Below are 20,934 nucleotides of genomic sequence, written 5' to 3'. Positions count from 1 at the left end.
AATGAAACGAAAGAATATCTTGATATTTATAATATAAGAAGAGGAGAGTCTTGACTCTGTTTTGAATGCCGGTTGAAACAGGAGACGTCTAAGAGTTCCCGCCATTCGAAGGTTAATGATAATAAACACTTCCGTAAAATCGAATCATCCGGTAATAACAAACTTCTCGTGAATTTCTCTGCCGTCCTGAACGTGTTAATATCTTTCCTCGATGAAAAAGAAAGTTCGATTGTTCTGCAACATGGTGTCGCACTCGAAGGGTTACTCACAACGGACACTTTTCAATAAAATAAATGCAGAAAAGGGCGTAGATTTCTTGTTCCCTCACTTAAATGTACACGAAGTTGCTTAGAAGCTCGATGAGAAGGGGGACTGCAAAAAGATTTCAACCGGACAAAAACGGGGCCCCGTTGTTCGCGAGCGAAGTGCGCGCCGAAACACGCTGCTCGTAATCATCCGGTCTACGGGAGCGTTTTTTTCGTCAGCGTGTTTCCTTTGTCCGACTGGCGTCGCGTTGTCGTCATTAACGATGCCTAACGAGCTAGACGAAGGCCCTGGAACAATATTCCTCGAAAGCGTAGTTGAGTGCCGGATTCAAGAAGTGGTAGAGGGACGGCTAGAGTAGGAGTGAGCCACTGAAGGCGTAGGAAACTCGAAGCCAGAAGAAAATAGTAAAATCTAGAAAGGTGACGGGAAGTCAATGTGAAGAAGATTGAAGGAAAAAAAGGAAAGCGTGTGAAACTGAAAAATGCTTTTATGAAAGGAAAGAGAAAGCGGAAATTACCGAGAGAAAGAAAGAAAAAAATGTTCAACGGCTCCTTTGCCGAAAATAGTAAAAGGAAAAGTTCGAAGAAGAATTTGACGGTGAAAAGAGGAAGGGACCGGTGGAAATGGGTAAAGCTCAAAGAGAGAGATGCATAAAGGACACCATGGAGAAAGGGTCAAAGAGGCTCTACCAGACGATTCAGGAAAGAAGAGAAGGAGGAAACAGGAAATAGGGGAGGAAACACGCCGGAAGAAGCGTAAAGGAGGCGAAGGAGGGTAGAGAAAGCTTTCTCAAGTCGCGAGTCCAAAGGGAACGCGCGCGAGGTTCGAACTTCCGCTAGAAATATTGACTTTGCCCGACTCCGAGGCCTTTTTCACGCTCTGGAAAAAAGCTCTTTCCCAGACACCCCCTTTCAACCTGTAATCGGTCGATTCCCCTCGTTTCGTCTACTCCTTGTTGCAAGCAATCTTATTTCGCCTGGCCTCTCTATTCTTTCGAGCAAACAGAGCGAATTTATGTCAACCACGTCGCCGAGCATGATTCCATCGAGCCCTTGGAACGTTCGCCGAGTCGTAGCGACGGTTGAGTGCGAGATTCGGTGAATGAAATGTTTTCATTTTCGATGCTTGTTGACTGGAATAAACTGTCGATGAATAGGGAACATTATTCCCTTTTCAGTTATTGTATTTCAGTTTCCTGTTTAACACCTTGCCGTATAGGTAATCACGAGTCAGACTCGTGTCATAGATTTTGGTCAAGATCTGATCGAAACAGTTATATCAATAAGAAATATTCATTTTAATTCCAATTTTCGATTTAATTTACAGAACTGAAGATTGCCAAATTTAATTAATTTATAATTCATTAGCTTTTCTTACTTAATACAGCACTAAAACAGGAAATAGCTGACGCTTAGATACACAGTCAGGAAAAGAAATCATACGTCAAGGGGTTAACAGTAGGGCGTTCTTCTATTCGAATATACATTTAAGGTCTTTGGGTCTTTTTTGACCCAGACCTTATGTGTAACAATTTTTGTTATCAGCACGCCATGACGTTAAGGGAATATAAACTTAATAACAGCAAAAGTTACTACAAAAATAAGAAGACAATGGGTCAGAAAAGACCCGAAGAGCGCACTAGGGATGCACCAATCTGAGGCGTCTAAAAATAGGTAAAGTTTGGGAACTTTTTCCGTAGGTAACTATTAAATGAAACGTTGCAACTTTTTCAGAGGACGTATACGTCACTTTCAGCTCTTTATTCCAATTTTGAAAATGTGAAAATGTTACATAATGGAGGAGTTATTTGCTAATTGCGAAACTTCTCCTGCTAGAACATTAATTTAAGGATTGAAACGTCTGAGATAAAAAATTCTTGTTGATTCATAAATAAAAATGTATTATCTACAATGTAGCTAAGGATTTTTCAAAAATTTTAATTGTTACAGAAATGATGGCGGTTTGAATAGGACAAACTTCTTCTTACCGAACAAAATCAACTTTAAACTTTTCTGAAAAATTAAATAATTGAGATATCGAAAGAATTTCGATTCATTTTTATTTATTAATCAGAAAGAATTTGATATTTCAGTCATTTCAATTCTTGCTAGTGGAGGATTGCCCCAGCATAAGACATTTCTCAGTATCTCCTCCATTTTGTAACATTATTACTTTTTTAAAATTGGAGAACGAAGCTGAAAGTTACGTTCATATCTTCGGAAAAATTCAAACTTTTCGCTTAGCAGTTACCTATGAAAAAAAATTCCCAAACTTTGCCTATTTTTGAACGCCTCTGTATAATGTACCCCATAAATAAAACATCTTTAGTGAAATGTTTCACGGACTTCATAAAATGTCCTTCGACGGCTTGTACACTGAATAAACTTGAAACAGATGTAGGTAAATAACGAACATGTTGTTTCTCAATTTCACCGTATTGCAACTTTTCGTTTTAACTAACAGGAAACACAGTGAAAGAAATACGTTTCTCTCGAAAACCTGGAAATTTTCCTTAATGTAGGCTTTTTATCGAACCGCTTTATCAGTTTCATGCCTGAAGTAGTTTCACGTGGCTCGAATGTGCAATTATGCTTCGGTGTACGTTCAAACGAAACTTTACCCAACAGTCTGAATAAACCGCAGCAGAATAACGAGCACAACAAAGAATTTCCCCGTTGTGTTTCCAATTTCGAACGACTAAAGCGAACTTCCTACAAAATAGAATAACCATATAAACTTCGATATTTTTTATTAAAATAATTAAACGACTACTCAGGGCAGTATCTGTTATATATTAACGAAATTTCCTCCACTTTCTGTTACAGAAACAAAGCATGATGGTTCGCCAACTGGAAGAGGAGCTGAGAATGCGGATGCGCGGACCGAGCGTCGAGTTGCAGCAGCAAATGGAGGTTTTGTACAACGAGAACGAGCATCTGACGCGAGAGATCGCCATACTTCGCGATACGATCAAGGTAAGAAGCTCATCCACTCTTCTGAACGAAAAAAAAAAAAAAACAAAGAAAATAGACAACAATTTGTTAGAAGTGCGTGAGAAACGTCCAAGAGAACATCGTCAATCCTCTACGTTCCAGTGTTTATCCCAATAGAATACACGTTGCGTGGTTTCCACGAGACAAAAAACGTAACCCTGAACTTTCTATTTTCCTGAATTAAAATTCTATTTGAAACGGTACAGGGCATTCTGCCCGAAAATCCCCTTTTATAATACGAGGAGATTGGTCACGACGTCCCGGCGTCTGGCCAGTGGAAAATAATGAATTTTGCGAGGAAGAATGGCTCGTCGTTGGCTCTTGTTCAGATTGGAATTCGCCGGAAGAATGGCTGTTCACTGGCGGGATCATTATAATCGCGGATAATGGGAGGATAGAAGGCGCGAAACGAGAGCAAAGAAGGCAGATGGGAGGTCGTGAATTTCAAAACCCGTCCTTTTCGTCGTACAATCTCGTTCCTCTCGTTTCCTGTCCTCTGTGTGAACAATATATATATATATATGCTAGATTCAATATCTGCCTCCGTTATTTGTACAGTCATTCCCTGTCAATAGTCAGTCTACTTTCTTTTTTTTTAAACACATTCGTGTATCGTTTGTGTCATTCTTTCGATGAGTAGTGGTACAGCGATGGCTAGCAGGTTCAAAGAACCCAAAATGATGTGTGTACTGTGTAGATGCAACTGGAGTTACACTTCTGTTTGTAAGTACTAAAACATTCGTCGAATGTAAAGAATAACGTAAACGGTCATTACGAATATTAAAATCCTGAAAAAAATTATTCAGTCTGGAATTTGATTTCATTAACACTAGGTTTACGGGACGCGCCATTTTTACGCATTTCGAATTTCACAGGGAAAATTACGGAAACCGTTTACATTTCTCTCCTACCATTTATGTTTGTTATAAATTTTAAATAAGTATATAATATCACATAGTTTTATTTATAAGTTAATAGTGTATAATAAGTTGTTTTTTATAGAAAATATGCGGTTTCGTTCACTCGTCAATTTGACGCGTGTCCGTAGAGATAGGTATATAAGAAATGTCCGTAAGCCTAGTGTTAAATACAGTAAATTCTCTACAAGAGTCAGTAAGTTTGGATTCTATAAGTGACAGTATAGATGGTCCTACGCCTAGGCTGCGACATTGCTGTGCCCATGTTATCTCGCTCGCAGTCAGTCAAGCCTGTAACGCTACACCAGTCGGTTTCCTTTACGAGATTTAACGGCTCCACAAATCATAATAGAAAAATATAATTTCTTTAATTTTACTTTTTTTCATCTAGAATTTTTTTTAACATGTTGGTGAGATTTTCCTGATGAAAATGATATCGAACACGATATAATTTCAACAACATTTACTTATTAACACTGTCAGGTTCCTGTCAGGCAGCCACAAGAAAATACATTTTAAGCATTGGATTATAGTATTATGCTTTATAATTTTTTTTTTCAATTGCAAATAATGTCTAGCTAGCTATGACGTTCAAAATTTTTAGTTGACAACATTTATTTTATTTTAATTATTCTAAACATTTGAGGCTCTCCAGTCACTGATGACCACCATGGCCATATCGAGGAAACAATCTAACGTTAAAACTTATTGAGTGATTAATTTAATTTCATAATATATCGCTTTACCGAGCCACCGTTTAGTTGCCAATTGTTTATCACATAGAGGCGGCCTACCGGCCTACCTCCACGAAAAAAAAGAAAAAATGTAGGGTCAATTCCACAAGTGTCAGCAAAATGTAGGGTCGATTCGACAAGTGTCAGTAAAATGTAGGGTCGGTTCGACAAGTGTCAGTAAAATGTAGGGTCGGTTCGACAAGTGTCAGTAAAATGTAGGGTCGATAGCAGCAGAAAAGCTGCTAAACAATTAGAATTAAATGTAACGATAGAAATTATTGCAATAATGCGTAATGCAATTGAAAAATTGAAAGAATCAAAAGAAAAATCGCGAATTCGTATCTTTTTCGATTCTAGAATATAAGAAAATTTGAATAAAATACGCGACGAGAATTGGGGAGAAGCATAAGTTAAACGCGTAAAAATATTCAATAATAAACGAACTAGGGATGAAGCTATTATTTCAATACGCGATGCACTGACTCTAGTATTTACTAAAATTCAAAAATTCTCGTATAAATTCCGAAAATAGATTATTAATTACGGTAAACTACTGAGACGGTTTAATTTAGGGTGGGCATAGTGCACTCGTTCAAATCAACTCACAATATAAAATACAATAATACAACTAACTACTTAACATGCAAATCATGCAAATTCGTTGGATGGTAAATTATTAGTAAACAAAATAGCAAGTCATAAAATAAATTCAATATCAGAGAAAATATATGAAAAATTTCAAATTAATTTCAATTGCTGGAAGAAAAGTAACGAAAAGGCAACCTCTCAAAGTCATTTCAATATCCTATTCGACAAGTCTGAAGAACAACGATGACTAAAATTCAAATGTTTATTTCCCTAAACCTTCAAAATAATTTCGAAATATTTTATTCGAAGCGGAGTATTCCAAGTCAGTATCGATTATTGAAGAAATTATTTGATTGTATTTAAAAGAACCGAAAGGAGAATATTTAAAGTCTGATATTAAATGTCTAGCAGCAAGTACCAGTAATTGGTAAAATGACTTCTATTTGTTTTAAAAGGAAAATTTCTAATAGGTATTAGTTAAAATGAATTGTTATTCAGTCTATTGTATTGAAATTCTAATTGATTCTAATGTATACAAGTGTTACAAGAAGGCTGAGTGTGTACAGTGTGGACATAGGCTAGCTGGTAGCCCCCGACCACTCTATTCACATCTCAGAACCTCCAGGTCAAAATATACCGCGAAGTGTCTATGGCCCAGTATAAAGGGTGAATAAATTCACAGGACATCGGCGGTTCCTTATATACCTGCGGTACCCTCTCCCCAAAGTCATTAGCAAAATCGTCGGTTAGGTCAGGCGGGAAATTTTCGCGGGAGATTATCGCGGGAGATTTCCGTTATCGTAACACGGTATAATTTATCAATTTTCACAATTTTGTTATAAATTCTTTAATTCTCTTATTTTTATTATTAATTCTATTAAATTCTTCAATGGAAACATAGGTTTTAGCGTTCTCGTTACTTACTCGTGGTTAAATTAATTTCGTAGGGATTAAAAATCAGGTTGACCTGTGGTCGTACATTAAAAATAACCATAGTACAGCTAAATTTATCGTGATAAATAATTCTCTTTACACGAATCGAAAATGTATTCAACGTTTGTTTGTTATAATATCGTGAAATGAATTATTTGTGCAGTTCTGTGCATTTTCTGTGCAGTTCAACCTAATTTACTTAAATTTACATTGCGAGACAGTATACTGTAACAAGTAGTAACAAGCAAACGTTGAATAAATTCCTAATTCGTATTAAAAAAATTATTTAACACAATAATTTCAGCTTTATTATGATTATTCTTGATAAATGACCACAGGTCAACTTGATTTTTAATCGTTATAATCTTTAAATTCAGTGTGAATAGAGAAAATGTGTAATATAATTCATTTCACGATATTATAACAAACAAACATTGAATACATTTTTCATTCGTGTAAAAAGAATTATTTAACACGATAAATTTAGCTGTACTATGGTTATTTTTAATCTACGACCACAGGTCAACCTGATTTTTAATCCCTACGAAATTAATTTAACCACGAGTAAGTAACGAGAACGCTAAAACCTATGTTTCCATTGAAGAATATTGTAAAAACGTATAAATTGTTATATGCAATGTTATAACAAATTGTCGGAAGTATAAATTTATAACAAAATTGTGAAAATTGATAAATTATACCGTGTTACGATATCGGAAATCTCCCGCGAAAATCTCCCGCGAAAATTTCCCGCCTGACCTAACGGACGATTTTGCTAATGACTTTGGGGAGAGGGTACCGCAGGTATATAAGGACCCTCCGATGTCCCGCGAACTTATTCACCCTTTATACTGGGCCCTAGACACTTCTTTTTGCTAGTGAAACATAAGAAACTCGAGCAAAACATAAGAAATTCGAGTCAGAGTCGTTGTCGTTATTACATCGAACTAAACACGAAGCTACGTGCCATTTTGAAAGTAAAACTATCGCGAGTTGCTCTCGAGAGTATCTCTCGCGAGTGGACACTGCCCCTGAGCTTGACTGTCGGAGAGCATAGCTCAACTGTCTGAGAGTAAACGTGTCGAGACTTGCTCTCGTATGGATACGTAACCGTAGTGCTGTCGGACAGTTGCTCTGGAAACACAATGCAGATCGTATTCTTGAGGGAACTTTCGTACGTGTAAAAAATGTCAGGAAAAAAAGATTGATTGAGAAATGAGACACGCTTCTGGTTTGATCTTTCTCCCAAGCTGATCCGTTCGTTGCGTACTTGAATTCGGTGCACTAGCTTCTTGAATGCAGCGGCACTTAATTCACACGAACGAATATGCTAAGTACGTAAATTTATTCGAAATCCACGCACAATCGAAACCGCTTTATTCGGGGGAGCACTGAATTTTCTGCACACTATGATCGCACGGTACAAACGTCGTTCGTCGACTCACTCGTTCGGTGGGTCTCTAGACAGCAACTGCGTACGTGACGGTTTGCCCGATTTCTGCTCCCGGGCACGCAGCATTCTGAGAAAAATCCTAGGCGTGTGAGTAACCCTCAAGTACGTATGCTTGAGCCTAGTCAACTTCACGTACCAAAACATTGCGCGAGGCTCGCGATGTTTTTTCTAGGGAAACAGAAGAAACTCGAGCCAGAGTCGTTGTCTGTATTATGTACATGGAACTATACATGAAACTACGTGCCATTTAGAAAGTAAAACTATCGCGAGAGAGAGCGATTGCTCTCGAGAGTATCTCTCGCGAGTGGACATTATTGCTCTCGAGAGTATCTCTCGCGAGTGGACACTGCCCCTGAGCTGGACTGTCCGAGAGCATAGTTCTACTGTCTAAGAGTAAACGTGTCGAGACTTGCTCTCTAATGGATACGTAATCATACTGCTGTCGAACAGTTGCTTTCGAAAGAGGAAGTAGTTTCGTATTCTTGAGAGAACTCTCGTGCGAGTAAAAAATGTCAGGAATAGCAATTAGTCGAGAAATGAAATTGAAAATGTTCTGGGAAAACTTCTAGGCCTTAGCTTCTTGGAACTCGTGATATTTCTTGCGAGCCAAACATAAGACACGCGAGCCTGTGTCGCTGTACGTACATCAAGCCAAACATAAACCTAGTTGTCTGTTCGCGCACAGAAAAGAGTTAGCGGGAAAAGAATTTTCTGATTTTATATTACTTTTATTGGCAAAACCGAGAATAAACGTCACACACGTGGTCGTAATACAATACAATACGCCATACTTTTTTTCGCTCGACGCATGCGCGATCGCCGCTCGGCAGACTGTGAGCTGATTTGAAACGTGTGTGACCACCCTAAGTTGAACCGTCTCAGTAGTTTACCGTAATTAATAATCTATTTTCGGAATTTATACGAGAATTTTTGAATTTTAGTAAATACTAGAGTCAGTGCATCGCGTATTGAAATAATAGCTTATACAGATAATCTTTTGAAATTACTCTTAATTAGGGAAAATCTTGAATCTTGTATGGAAGATGAAGATTTTCAGGAAATATTTATTTTTCAACAATGAATTTTTGTTTTATCGATTAATAACGTACGAAATGATTTTTGGAAAATTTTCTTCGTTTGAACGTTCAGTTGCATTACGCATTATTGCAATAATTTCTATCGTTATATTTAATTCTAATTGTTTAGCAGCTTTTCTGCTGCTATCGACCCTACATTTTACTGACACTTGTGGAATCGACCTTACATTTTTTTTTTTCTTTACTTGGAGGTAGGCCGACTCTGTGTGATAAACAATTGGCAAGTAAACGGTGGCTCGCTAAAGCGATATATTATGAAATTAAATTAATCACTCAATAAGTATTAATATTAGATTGTTTCCTCGATATGACCATGATGGTCATCATTGACTGGAGTGCCTCAAATGTTTAGAATAATTAAAATAAAATAAATGTTGTCAACTAAATTTTGAACGTCATAGCTAGCTAGACATTATTTTCAATTGAAAAAAAAAATAATAAAGCATAATACTGTAATCCTGTGCTTAAAATGTATTTTCTTGTGGCCGTCTGACAGCAACCCGTAAATCTGAACATTTACTTATTCACTGTCACGCCAGACAGTGAACGTGTTAATAAGTAAATGTTGTTCAAATTATGTCGTGTTTGAAGAAAAATTTCGGGATAAAAAGACGTAAAATTAAAAAAGTTGGTATTTAAATCGCTTGGTTGCCTCGACTGACGTTTTATGCTTATCTTTTATTCGCCGTCCTTGTCTACGTTCGGCAAACTACAAAGGCGGGCGCGAGGCTCGAAAACGTAGTCCCTGACTCTACGAGTGTCAGGTTTAGCTTCCTTGCGGTCTGTCACTTGTGGAGTATATACTCTACCTATTTCCATTTAAGATGCCATCATAAAAATAAAATGCTAATAGTGTCGTTGATTATGCCACATCAAAGATTGACACGAAATTCTATTTGAAAACGAATTTTGTTATAGATCGTTGAGCTTGTCTCAGCAACCATTTGAAAAAATTGTAGTATCGTCATTACGCGGGAAACATTACAAATTTATAAAAATTAAGCCATCGTATTGCTTATAAAAATAACGAAACTTTCCCCTCTTCTATTTTCCTCGCGAATCTACCACTTACGAGAAAAACGCTGGAAATTAACTGCGTGAACATGCTAACTTTAGTGGGGAAATGCAATTTAAATCATATACTATTCTGTGAGAACATTATAGACTGAATGGATATACACCGCCGTTCGTAAGCGTTAGGACAACTATTATTTATTTTGAAACTTAACAATAACAGGAACGACGTGAGGTCAAGCTGGTCTAAACGGAAAACTTTTCTTTATACACGCTTGGAATAAGAAGGAAGTAAATGGAAATAGAACAAGATAGGAGAGAAGAAAGTCCAGGAAAGTTTAGCAGTGCATCTGCTTGAACTCACGCACGCCTGGACGTCACATGTGCGTCCAAGACTCGGCGACTCGCGAATCTACCACTTACGAGAAAAACGCTGGAAATTAACTGCGTGAACATGCTAACTTTAGCGGGGAAATGCAATTTAAATCATATACTATTCTGTGAGAACGTTATAGACTGAATGGATATACACCGCCGTTCGTAAGCGTTAGGACAACTATTATTTATTTTGAAACATAACAATAACAGGAACGACGTGAGGTCAAGCTGGTCTAAACGGAAAACTTTTCTTTATACACGCTTGGAATAAGAAGGAAGTAAATGGAAATAGAACAAGATAGGAGAGAAGAAAGTCCAGGAAAGTTTAGCAGTGCATCTGCTTGAACTCACGCACGCCTGGACGTCACATGTGCGTCCAAGACTCGGCGAATTGGAATGAAGGCTTGGGAAAAAGTCAAAAGGGTAGAATAATTCTCGAAAGTGAAGCTTGAAAAAACCTTGGGTACATCCTGGCAAGGATAGCAATGCACAGTGGGCCAGAAGCTCCGAAAAAGTGGCCAAGACATTTCTGAAACTTGCTACTTAGGGGTTTTCGAAGTCGCTGATAACAAGTCTAACTCTAAAAATTCAGAATTCAAAATAGCGGATTCACAACGGTTGCTATAATATTAAAAAAATAAGTCTGTAGTTTGCCTACAATTTCTGTAGTTTACGAAGAGTTTCTGTAGAGTAGGTATATGAAAAGAAGAATTCACACTGCATGTAAATCCATAAGTCTAATAATATTATCAAATTCCCAAAGATATTATCACAAGAATAAATACATGTTTGGAAGCGAATGGACATCTCCTTGAACATCTAATAAAATAATTTTCAAAGCAGAATATATTAAGATTTTTCCGCTGTAACTCCTTAACTATGCAGAATAAAAAAAATGCCTTAGATAAAAGTTGTTGGGTTCAACATTAGAACAATACTAATGGAACAGGAATTGTTGAATCAACAAAATATTTTGTTCACAACTATAATGTAGTATAACGATAAGTCTTCCTTACGTTAATTTTCTATTTAGTTTTCGGTCATTTTCTGGGACCTCCTGGGCCACTGTACAATGGCGTAACAGCCACACCTCTTTCAATCTCGAGGTTCGATTGAACTTCGATCGAGGGAAGATACAGTATCGTTGGAAAATTCGTGGAATCTTAGCTGAGATTTGCTAGAAGCTACAGAACCACCGTTAATCTCGAGACGGTCCAATTTGAACGGAGCGCAACACGAGAGGCGAGCCGTGTTCCTTTAGAGTTTATTGATCCAACGGCACTGGCTTCGGGTAGGAAACGTTGGATCGCTTTCGGCGCCGTTGCCCGGTTGGTGGACTTAACGGAGTTATTGCGGGAAGCTGATGGCCGTTGCCAAGATTTCCGGAAGCATCGTGGACCGCTACTCATGGCAGACAATCGGTCGTTTACCTCGAACAACACCTAAACCTCTTGTCTATTTCGAGCGTCACGCGGCCGCCCGTGAAACCGCACCCGGCCGGAGATTAGGCGAACGAGCCAGACCCGCGAATCGCTCGTTTCCTGTCGAAACGTTGATTAAACTCGCTCCCACGATTATTCCAAGCGTGTTCGTCGACCTCGATTTTCATACCGGAGAAAGAAATTCCTGTGAAATCGATAGGTTTTATTGTACTCTTCAAGATTACGTGTTTCGTAGTACCTACTTGATGTTTGAAAAAATTCCAAGATTACTTCTATTCATCTTTATACCAAAACAGTGTTATAGTAACAAGTGTGTAACGTACATTTAGGATAGCTACAATTCCTTGTGTATTATATGAAAATGGCTGCCGAGATAAGTTCAACGACCTACAATAAACTCGTTTTCAAACTTAACTTCGCGACTATGTTTCGTGTGGCATAATCAATGACACGCTGTTGAGACCTTATTTTTACAACAGCACCGTAAATAGAAATAGATGCTTAGAAGTTTTATCGTATGTACTTGTTCTACTACGCAATTCTAGACTGAATTATTTTTCTCAGGATCTTAACACGTAAAGCGCCGGCTATTTTGTTGGAAACTTTACTTAAAGCGGCGCGATATTTACGAGTTTTGTAGAAACATGCACTTTTACAAAATCAAATAAAATAACTCTTGTAAAACACAAAATTTCCATTTAAAAATTTTACATAGTGTTTAGTACAGGCACAGCAACGATTTTTAACGATATGAATATCGAGCCACTTGCTGTTCAAGAGATATAATACTTTCTGCACAAATGCTAGTCCACATATTACGCCTTAAAGCGGGTCCGGCACTTAAAATGTTAATAATTTTGTAATTACTGTTTAGGTTAGTTTCGCATTCAGTAAGTGCCCTAACACTTATGAACGTGTGTGTGTGTGTGTGTGTTCATATTTTACAAAAATATGAAGACTCCATTCGTACATCATTTATACTAAATATTCATAGCTTCAAAATTCTGTTTTCCCGAAGAAAAGGACAAACTCTTAAAGGCAGCAATACATATCTTTCTTCAAAATATACACTACCGGCCAAAAGTTTGGAATCACTGAGCGTTACAATTTACACAAAAATTTCCAGAAAAAGGTCAGTGACTTTGAGAATTTTTTATCATTCGAATCAATTGATACGAGATAAATTGATAAATGTAGAATTGAGATAAACTTCAAATCTATAAAAAATTAGCAGCAGATTTAATATTGATGAAAAGTGGGAGGTGATTCCAAACTTTTGGCCGGTGGGAGACACGTACAGGGTGTCCCAGGTTTTAACGGCCAAACGTTGTCAGTATATTCCATGGGTTGAAATTAGAAAAAAATGTTATACAAATATAGATCTTTTGAAGCTTACTAAAAAGTTATGGCAATAATACAAAATTAAGAGGACAATAGCAGAATCACGGTTACTGCGATGTACATAATACAGAAATAGATCATCAATATTTGCGCGATATTTATAAGATCGCGTACTGAATTGATACAAAAAATTAACGATGCATTTATTGAAATGAAACAAAATAATAACGAAATTCGCAGAGTAATAAATTCTGTTTTCTGATGTCAATCTTGCATTGCCATAAACGGTGGACGTTTTTGAGACGGAGTATTAGTTACTTCTTGTATAAACAGAGTAAACGTAAATATTGCTGATCTAAACGCGAGTCTGCTATTGTTCTTTTAATTTTGTATTATTGCCATAACTTTTAATAAAGCTTCAAAAGACCTATGTTTGTATAACATTTTTTTCTAATTTCAACCCATGACAACGTTTGGCCGTTAAAACCTGGGACACCCTGTATATGATAAATAAGGGAATGACCGAACAATTATTCTTCACATACAAGAAAATATGAAACTCTTCCAAAGCCAGTACAGAGAAGAAAGAAAAGTGTGAAAAAATTCTGGGAACTAACTTCCGTGTCCGTGGATTGAAAATTCCGGCGAATGAGTTAGCGTGACCGTAGCCAAATGGCCGCGCAGACAGGTCAAACGTGCAACGCACTGGAAGCAACTGGTCGCCTTTGGCCGGTCGCCAAATTATGCAGCCGCTCGCTCTGGCCACGTCCTCACAGCCTTTATTATCGAATACGCCGATCGTGGCCCGGGTCCATCGACACCGTCTCGTTACTTCCGGCAGCGTTTCTCACGTGACGAGCCGCCATCTCGTCTCACCCTCCTGTTACAACCCCGCGCGATCGATCGACGAATGCTCGATATCGTCGCCCATCTTCTTTCTCTATCTTTTCCACATTTCACATCTATCTCTTCTTCTTTTTCTCCTTTTGCTTCTTCCTCCTCTTCTCGACGAAATTGACGAGAGAAGATTACATTGCTGCTAACGATACGTCGACTCGGAGATTTGCTACCGGTGAAGTGCTTGTTCTTTTCTGTCTGGAGGAAGTTGTAGTAAATTCTTTCGTACAGTTTGGACGAAATTGACGGGGGAAAATTGAGGAGAGGAGAAATGAATCCCGTGAGGAAACACGATTACAGAGAATCGAAGGGAATTGGACGGTGGATATTGTTTGGTTGCTGACAAATTTTTCGTCCAATTTCATTCGTCTCGGAGGATTAATGTTACGTTAAAATTTGGGATAATTTTGTTCCATTCGAGGAAATCATTTCGGACTGTTTCGTCTTATAACGTGGAACGAAGAGAAATTTCGGCGCACTTTCTATTTCGATCTTCGCGGAAGAACTTCGTTTATTGAAGTTGGGGCGTTTAACATTGAACTAACTGAATTTATTTTCAGCTGTGCCTCGAGGGAGAGAGAAAGGTAGCTTCTGCTGCTGAAAGTCCATTTAGTCTACGGTTAATAGACGGGTCTTTACTTTTGGAGAATGGAGAAATAATCAAGGAAGCCGAAGACTCAATTGTTTGAGTCGACCATAGAGTTCTGTGGTGAACCTTGGAGAATTTTCAACATTGTTCATTCGTTTCTTAGAAAAGTAATCTTCCTTGAGGAACCGCCAGACCAACAGGATATATTCGTAGCAGCAGCGAATATTTCGAGGTGATAGATTCACGGCAGTGCAATATACAGTTAATAAATATTCGAACGCTGTATAAACTTGCCTTTCTAGTGATATATTTCCATTAATTATGAAAGGATAGTGTCGATGCTTTTTCGTTAGAAAACATTATTTATTGCACTTTAGCATTACGTATCGTTAGTTTAATGCACTTTCGTATGTGACATTGCAATGCAAATTAATATTAATTACATCCAATTAGCAAAACTGAGCACTTAGTAAAAATGAATATTTTTAATATTCATAATATTTTTGCCTGCGCCCTGTTTTATCAGTGTCTGAATATTGGTGTGCTCACACCACCGCGAAAAATTTCCACCAAGACTGCGCTGTGAATTTATTTCGCCCTCCGAGTCGTTTTCTTCGCTGCCACTTTGAATTCACGACGTAAAAGCAATGACAAACGTAGAAAAGAAAGTTGCCTCTGTGAATATTTCGTGTTGTTCTAGGGGTTCCTTCAACCCTCCGAGTACTGGAGCCCAGAGTCCTGTGTCTTTATAAATACGTCGTATAAAATCTTGTAAAGAGCGAGGACACGTCGTCCTGCACGCTTTCCGCGCAAAGCAGGCCTGAGAAAAACCCCAGGGACGAGTCACCCCTTCGCGTATAAGCTGAGCCTAGTCTCGAAAGGTCCCATTGAAATCATCAATACAGGTTTCAGCGACACTGTTTTCAACTGTTGATAACAACATTAACCGACAACACACTGCGCGGACAGTAATACACGTAACAGATAAATCTTTGAATTGAACGTTTTTCCTAATATACTACAAATATTGAGGAATTAGAGGAAAATGACAATCTTTAACCCTTCGACAGTTTATCCCGAGTGAGACTCGGGCAGTGCGTTAAATAACGAACAGTTCAACTCGTGAGAGACTTTTAGGAAGACAGTTAAAAAGGGACGAGATATTATTATTAGAACTGTGACGTAGGGTTATGTACACTGTGCTTTAAAAATTTAAAAATAATCACACACGACGTAATTATTAAAAAGATACGTGTAAAATATGAATTTTATTCACTCTAATTCGGAATCATATTAGACTGTCAAAGGGAGCGTGAGACATGATTATGCATTTATTTAGAAAAGTTTCAACAATAAGGGAGTAGATTAACCCTTTCGCTGCAGCAGATTTTAATGCGTGACATGGGTGATTGACGGTAAATTTTTCACCACGGCTGCGAAATTTCTTATTTTGGCTGTATCGTTTTAAAATTCCGTTAATTAAAATTAAAGTGGACGTGCACCTTACGTAATTTTCAAAACGCCTATAGACGCCAATAGTAACGAAAGGGTTAAACTGATAACTAAAATACATATGTATATTGCTATGTTTATACATATATGTAGGTATTATTAACACAAATTTTTAGAAACAAACTCAATATTGAAGACCAGAAGAGTACGTTGGAGTCTCGGTTATCCGAATCCCGTTTAATCGAAGTTCTCCATTATCCGTGCTTTGACTTTAAATAGAATTAAAAAGTTATATTTCTTTTTATAGCCGATAGGTATTCCTAAATCATAAAAATCATTTTGATAATGTAATATTGTACATATATTTAAATTTAATTAATTACTTCATTGATCAATAGTTAATTAAACTTAAATACATATACTATTTTACATTCTCAAAACTATTTTTATGATTTTATTGCGCGATTTATGAACACCCATCGATCCTTCCGTATTATCCCAATTTTCGATTATGCTTGGTAGTATTACATAGATGGGTTACTTATAGGGGTGGAGAAATATGTTGAGAATGTATAATGACGTTTTGTTTGCGCGGAGCCTTTGTTCCCATGCGAGTTGAGGTTGCAAATTGATCGAGGTGTGGGACACGGTTGCAGTAGCAGGAAAAGAATCTTTTATATCGTTGAACGGTGATTTTTAAGTAGCAAGATACTTTTATTTCACTGTTCATCTTTGAAACTTGAATGCACACATTGTTGCAGTCTCTATTCTCGAATGCAACATCGATGGAAGCACTATTTCGAATGCAAAACATTGTTGCACGCGTTACTTTTGAATGCAAAATTGCTTGAAGCATTCTATTTGAACGCACATATTGTTGGAATCTCTATTTCTGATTGCAACATTACTAGAAGCGTTATTTCGAACGCAAACATTATTACAAGCACTACGCTTGAATGTAACATTGTTACAAGCGAGAATAACGCTTGTAACCGTATCGTTAACTCGTATTATTTTCGAATGCACATTGTGGCAAACGTGTCATCGGGTTTGCAACTTTGTGTCGCGCGCGCGATCCACGAAAAAACCGCAATGTTGCAAGAGGAGGGATCGGGGGTTTGCAACTTTGTTGCCGCGAGCCTGTCGCAAAACGTTCTCGAAATGCACATTGCTGCACGAGGCGCCGTTTTGCAACATTGTGCATTTGTTCGAAAACGATTCGCTGCAACAAAGTTGCAAGCGCGATCCCGCCTTTTGCAACTTTGAGTCGCGCGCTCGCGATTCGCGAAAAATTTGGATTATATTTACGTATTGACTTATTACTTATTATCATTAAGCAAATATGCTCCAATTTATATCGTGTTTGGTATCATTTTTATCAGAAAGATGTGACAAATATGTTGGTAAAAATTTCATTCGTTACAAATCAAAAGTAAGAAAGTTTGATTTTTGAGTTAAAGGTCTCGGCTTATTCGTTTGTTCTCAACTACTTTAATACAGAGAACGTTCCAGAAAAGATATTAAAGATTTTCAGAGATAAAATTATGCATTGCAGCTACAAACTTGCTGAAAGGTGGGCGGGAAGCAATCCGACAAAAGAATGATTTTTAACGCATGCAGTGTCGCATGATTAGAAAAAGAAATAAAATTTGAAGAGTTACAAAATGGTATGAAAGAAAATCAGAATAGATCTTCAAATTCTTTATGCGGTCGTAAGAAACATTCTTTTAACGATAGCAGCAATAAGACCAAAAAGAGATCGATACAAAAGTAAATAGAGAATTAATTATATCACCGTGTATATGAAAGCGTCACGCCTAGACGGAGAGCGTAGCAGAGGGTAAGACAGAGAAAAACGTAGGCGATTAAGTGGAGGTTTGTACGTTCTAGCCCTGCCTTAGGCACGTCCCATGCGCGAAGCGAGGTTATTCTTATTTTGAACGAAGTGTAGGTACGCTTCACATCGCTTCCGATAATCGAGACTCTACTGTATACAAATCCTAACTATTTTTACAGACTTGTTGTTCGTCAGTTAATACTGTTATCGGTTAAAGCAGTTGTCGGTTAATGTTGTCGATTAACGCTGGTGTCAAAGAAAACAGAGTCGGTGAAACCTGTGTCGGTGATTTCAATGGGACCCGTCTCAAGTGTTTCGTTTCACAATCTTCAGAACAGATTTTCTTACAATACTTCCATCTTTTCGATGCACTTTTCACAAATGCACTCCCATCGTATCGCAAATTGTATATCGCTCTAGTTAGCCTATGGCTCGATCGCTGAACGTTCAAACGCTTGAGCGATTTTTTTCGCCGAGTATGCCACACGCAATTACGAATTAAATCGTAAGGCAAAGGGTTAATCTTACTGTCTCCGTTTCCTCCATTAAAAAGTAATCATTTTTCACCGTTTAGACGACGTTTGAAAAGAGTCTAACTGAAAGGGGAAGAAAGGTCTAGACTCTAGATTCCAGAGATAGAGAAGACAAGCATTTTCCGGTACCTGTGTCGGCTAGAGAAGGAAGAGGGAAGGCCAGCGGGTGTCTAATTCCAGGCTAATTACGTTTCTGTCGTCAAAGGGGCGGTCTAAATTCGTTATTCGGGCGTCAAGCACCGCCACTATCTACCGGCGATGTAACACAAATCGAGCATTTTCCCGTAAAACAGTTCCTCCTGCCTTTCCCTTCCCTCCTCCTTCCTCTAATTCCAGACAATTGTCGTCTTTGTGTGTTTCAATTAGCATCATAATGGTGTACAGTCGTTGACTGCAGGCATCGTGCGCGTTTAATTCGTAATTTGCAATTGTAGAAATTGAAATGACTAAACCCTAAATTAAGCGTCCTTCTTTCTATTTTATCTTTCGCAGGATAAAAGTAGAATTTGCCAGATTAACCTTGTTAGCAGTCTCGTTAGAGACGAACGCCATCTTCCGTAATCTGCCATGGATCCCCCCTTTTCCTTGTAAATCCAGAATGGAAAAAAAAGGAATTCTCGGATTTTTTCAATTACCAGCGAACCGCCAGTTACGGCGCGTAAATCTGCGCGTTCCCAGGAGTCATCTAAAAATAAAATGAAAAAAAAAGAACGATGCGATTCAACGATGTTTCCCTTTTTTCTTTTCTTTTCCATCTTCTTCTTTTTTCATTACAGGAGCTGGAATTGAGAATAGAGACGCAGAAGCAGACCCTGCAAGCACGAGATGAAAGCATCAAGAAGCTACTCGAGATGCTCCAAAACAAGGGGATGGGTGAGGCATTCCATTCAAATTCTTTTCTCCTACACAATCGCCGTCATTTTTACTAATTAACGTCTCATTCATGCTACAGTGGCATTCAAGGCAGTTTCTGCGAAGACAGAACTGAAGTGAGAACAAGAAAGATTCGTGTAAACGCCTAGCTTCTTTAGATTTAATCATATCTGTGTCGTTGAGAAACTGTTCAGAAAGGAGGGGTATCAAGTGTTGATACTTTGGGAGCCAGTATTTTTCGTGAATTTTTCATATACATTTTTTTTCTTCGACCTAAATGTGTGTAAATATATCTTTGATCGTTCAACAGTGTGCTATAAAATTGACTAAAAATTGTTCAAACATTTTTGCATTAATTCTGTGTTAAAGTTATCGATATATTGTTATCAAATTAATTAACTCTGTTTCCCTTATTTTTTTATTTAATAACATTCCACTGTTTCTTACTACTATCGCACGAAGACGCCAATTTTTTGCTTTTCCTGGTTCCAAAAGTGTTCAAACAAAATTCGTGAAATTACATTCAAGCGAAATGTTCAAAGTGACTCATTTCAGTTCTGAGATCATTCAGTATCCTTCACCAGAGTATCTCATCTTCTAGTAAACAGTATGTACGAGCATTCCGCAAAATACCGAACTGCATCATCTACATCATAGGTAGCATTCTAGCAAAAACGAGAAAAAAAAAAGAACCGAGACCTCTGTAACTTCAGTTAGCAGCGCCAAACTCCTTAGAAATCATCGAGCAAAATGAATCTCTCTTATAACATTCGAAGCGATCAAATATAGCTGAGCATCTCCCCTTTCGTGTACTTTTTTTTTTTCTCTCACAAGAAATATGCCCCCCGCCCGCCACTTGAGAAGAGATTATTCGTCGATTAACGAAAAATCCCACGAGACCTTTGAGCAGCGTGAAACCATGCACCGTTTTTACACGGGGGCGAAACACACCAGGCCGAAAAACTCGCTGCGTGAATTGAAAAGAAAAAGCCTGGCCAGCGTTCTCCGATTCGTCGAAGTAAATAATTGTCCCGCGAAACGACTATTCCGCGTGTAATAATCAGTGAAAGAGGGTGCACGTAATACAGGTGAAAAGCAGTTACAAAGCTCTCAAAACCCACCAATTCTCTCTCTCTCTCGCTCCAACCCAACCCCAATTCCCGCCCCTCTTACTTTTTACCATTCCGTGATTTCTACGCAAACCGCCTCGACTCAATTATCCGCGAACGAAAGTTTCGCCGTGCTGACGGGTAATTGTGTAGCGTAAACGTTCACCACCGGAACGAGCAAATATAGCAGGTGAACTTTATATATCGTTGCTGGACGCACGAAAATATCGCTCTGTGACCCAGATACTTACGTTTCTATTATAGCTAACGACGTTGGTTCCATCGTTTGACTGATGCGAAGTAACCGATAGAGAAATTGTTTAACCGATCAGTTAGGTATCATCATAAAAAATCATTGACTGCGACGAATAATAGTAAAGTGACACGCGTGTATTGTTGTATTGAAAAAAAAAAAATGAAAAAAAGACAAAAAAAGAACACACACATACGGAAAGCTGCAAGCACAGAAGATTAAAAAAAAAAAAAA

General features: G+C 38.0%; 1 protein-coding gene across 1 annotated transcript in view; it reads left to right on the top strand.

Moving 5' to 3' along the window:
- The window catches only part of LOC108575972 (golgin subfamily B member 1), a 100,418-nt gene that overhangs the window by 33,611 nt on the left and 45,873 nt on the right, over positions 1–20,934 (top strand). The window contains exons 2-3 of the mRNA XM_017938910.1: positions 3,093–3,242; positions 19,242–19,338. Of these exons, the coding sequence (XP_017794399.1) occupies positions 3,093–3,242; positions 19,242–19,338 (247 nt within the window). The remainder of the gene's footprint in view (positions 1–3,092; positions 3,243–19,241; positions 19,339–20,934) is intronic.

Source organism: Habropoda laboriosa, unplaced genomic scaffold (genome assembly GCF_001263275.1).
Source record: "Habropoda laboriosa isolate 0110345459 unplaced genomic scaffold, ASM126327v1 scaffold300, whole genome shotgun sequence".
Lineage (NCBI taxonomy): Eukaryota > Metazoa > Arthropoda > Insecta > Hymenoptera > Apidae > Habropoda > Habropoda laboriosa.
This window is presented reverse-complemented; position numbering and strand designations above follow the sequence as displayed.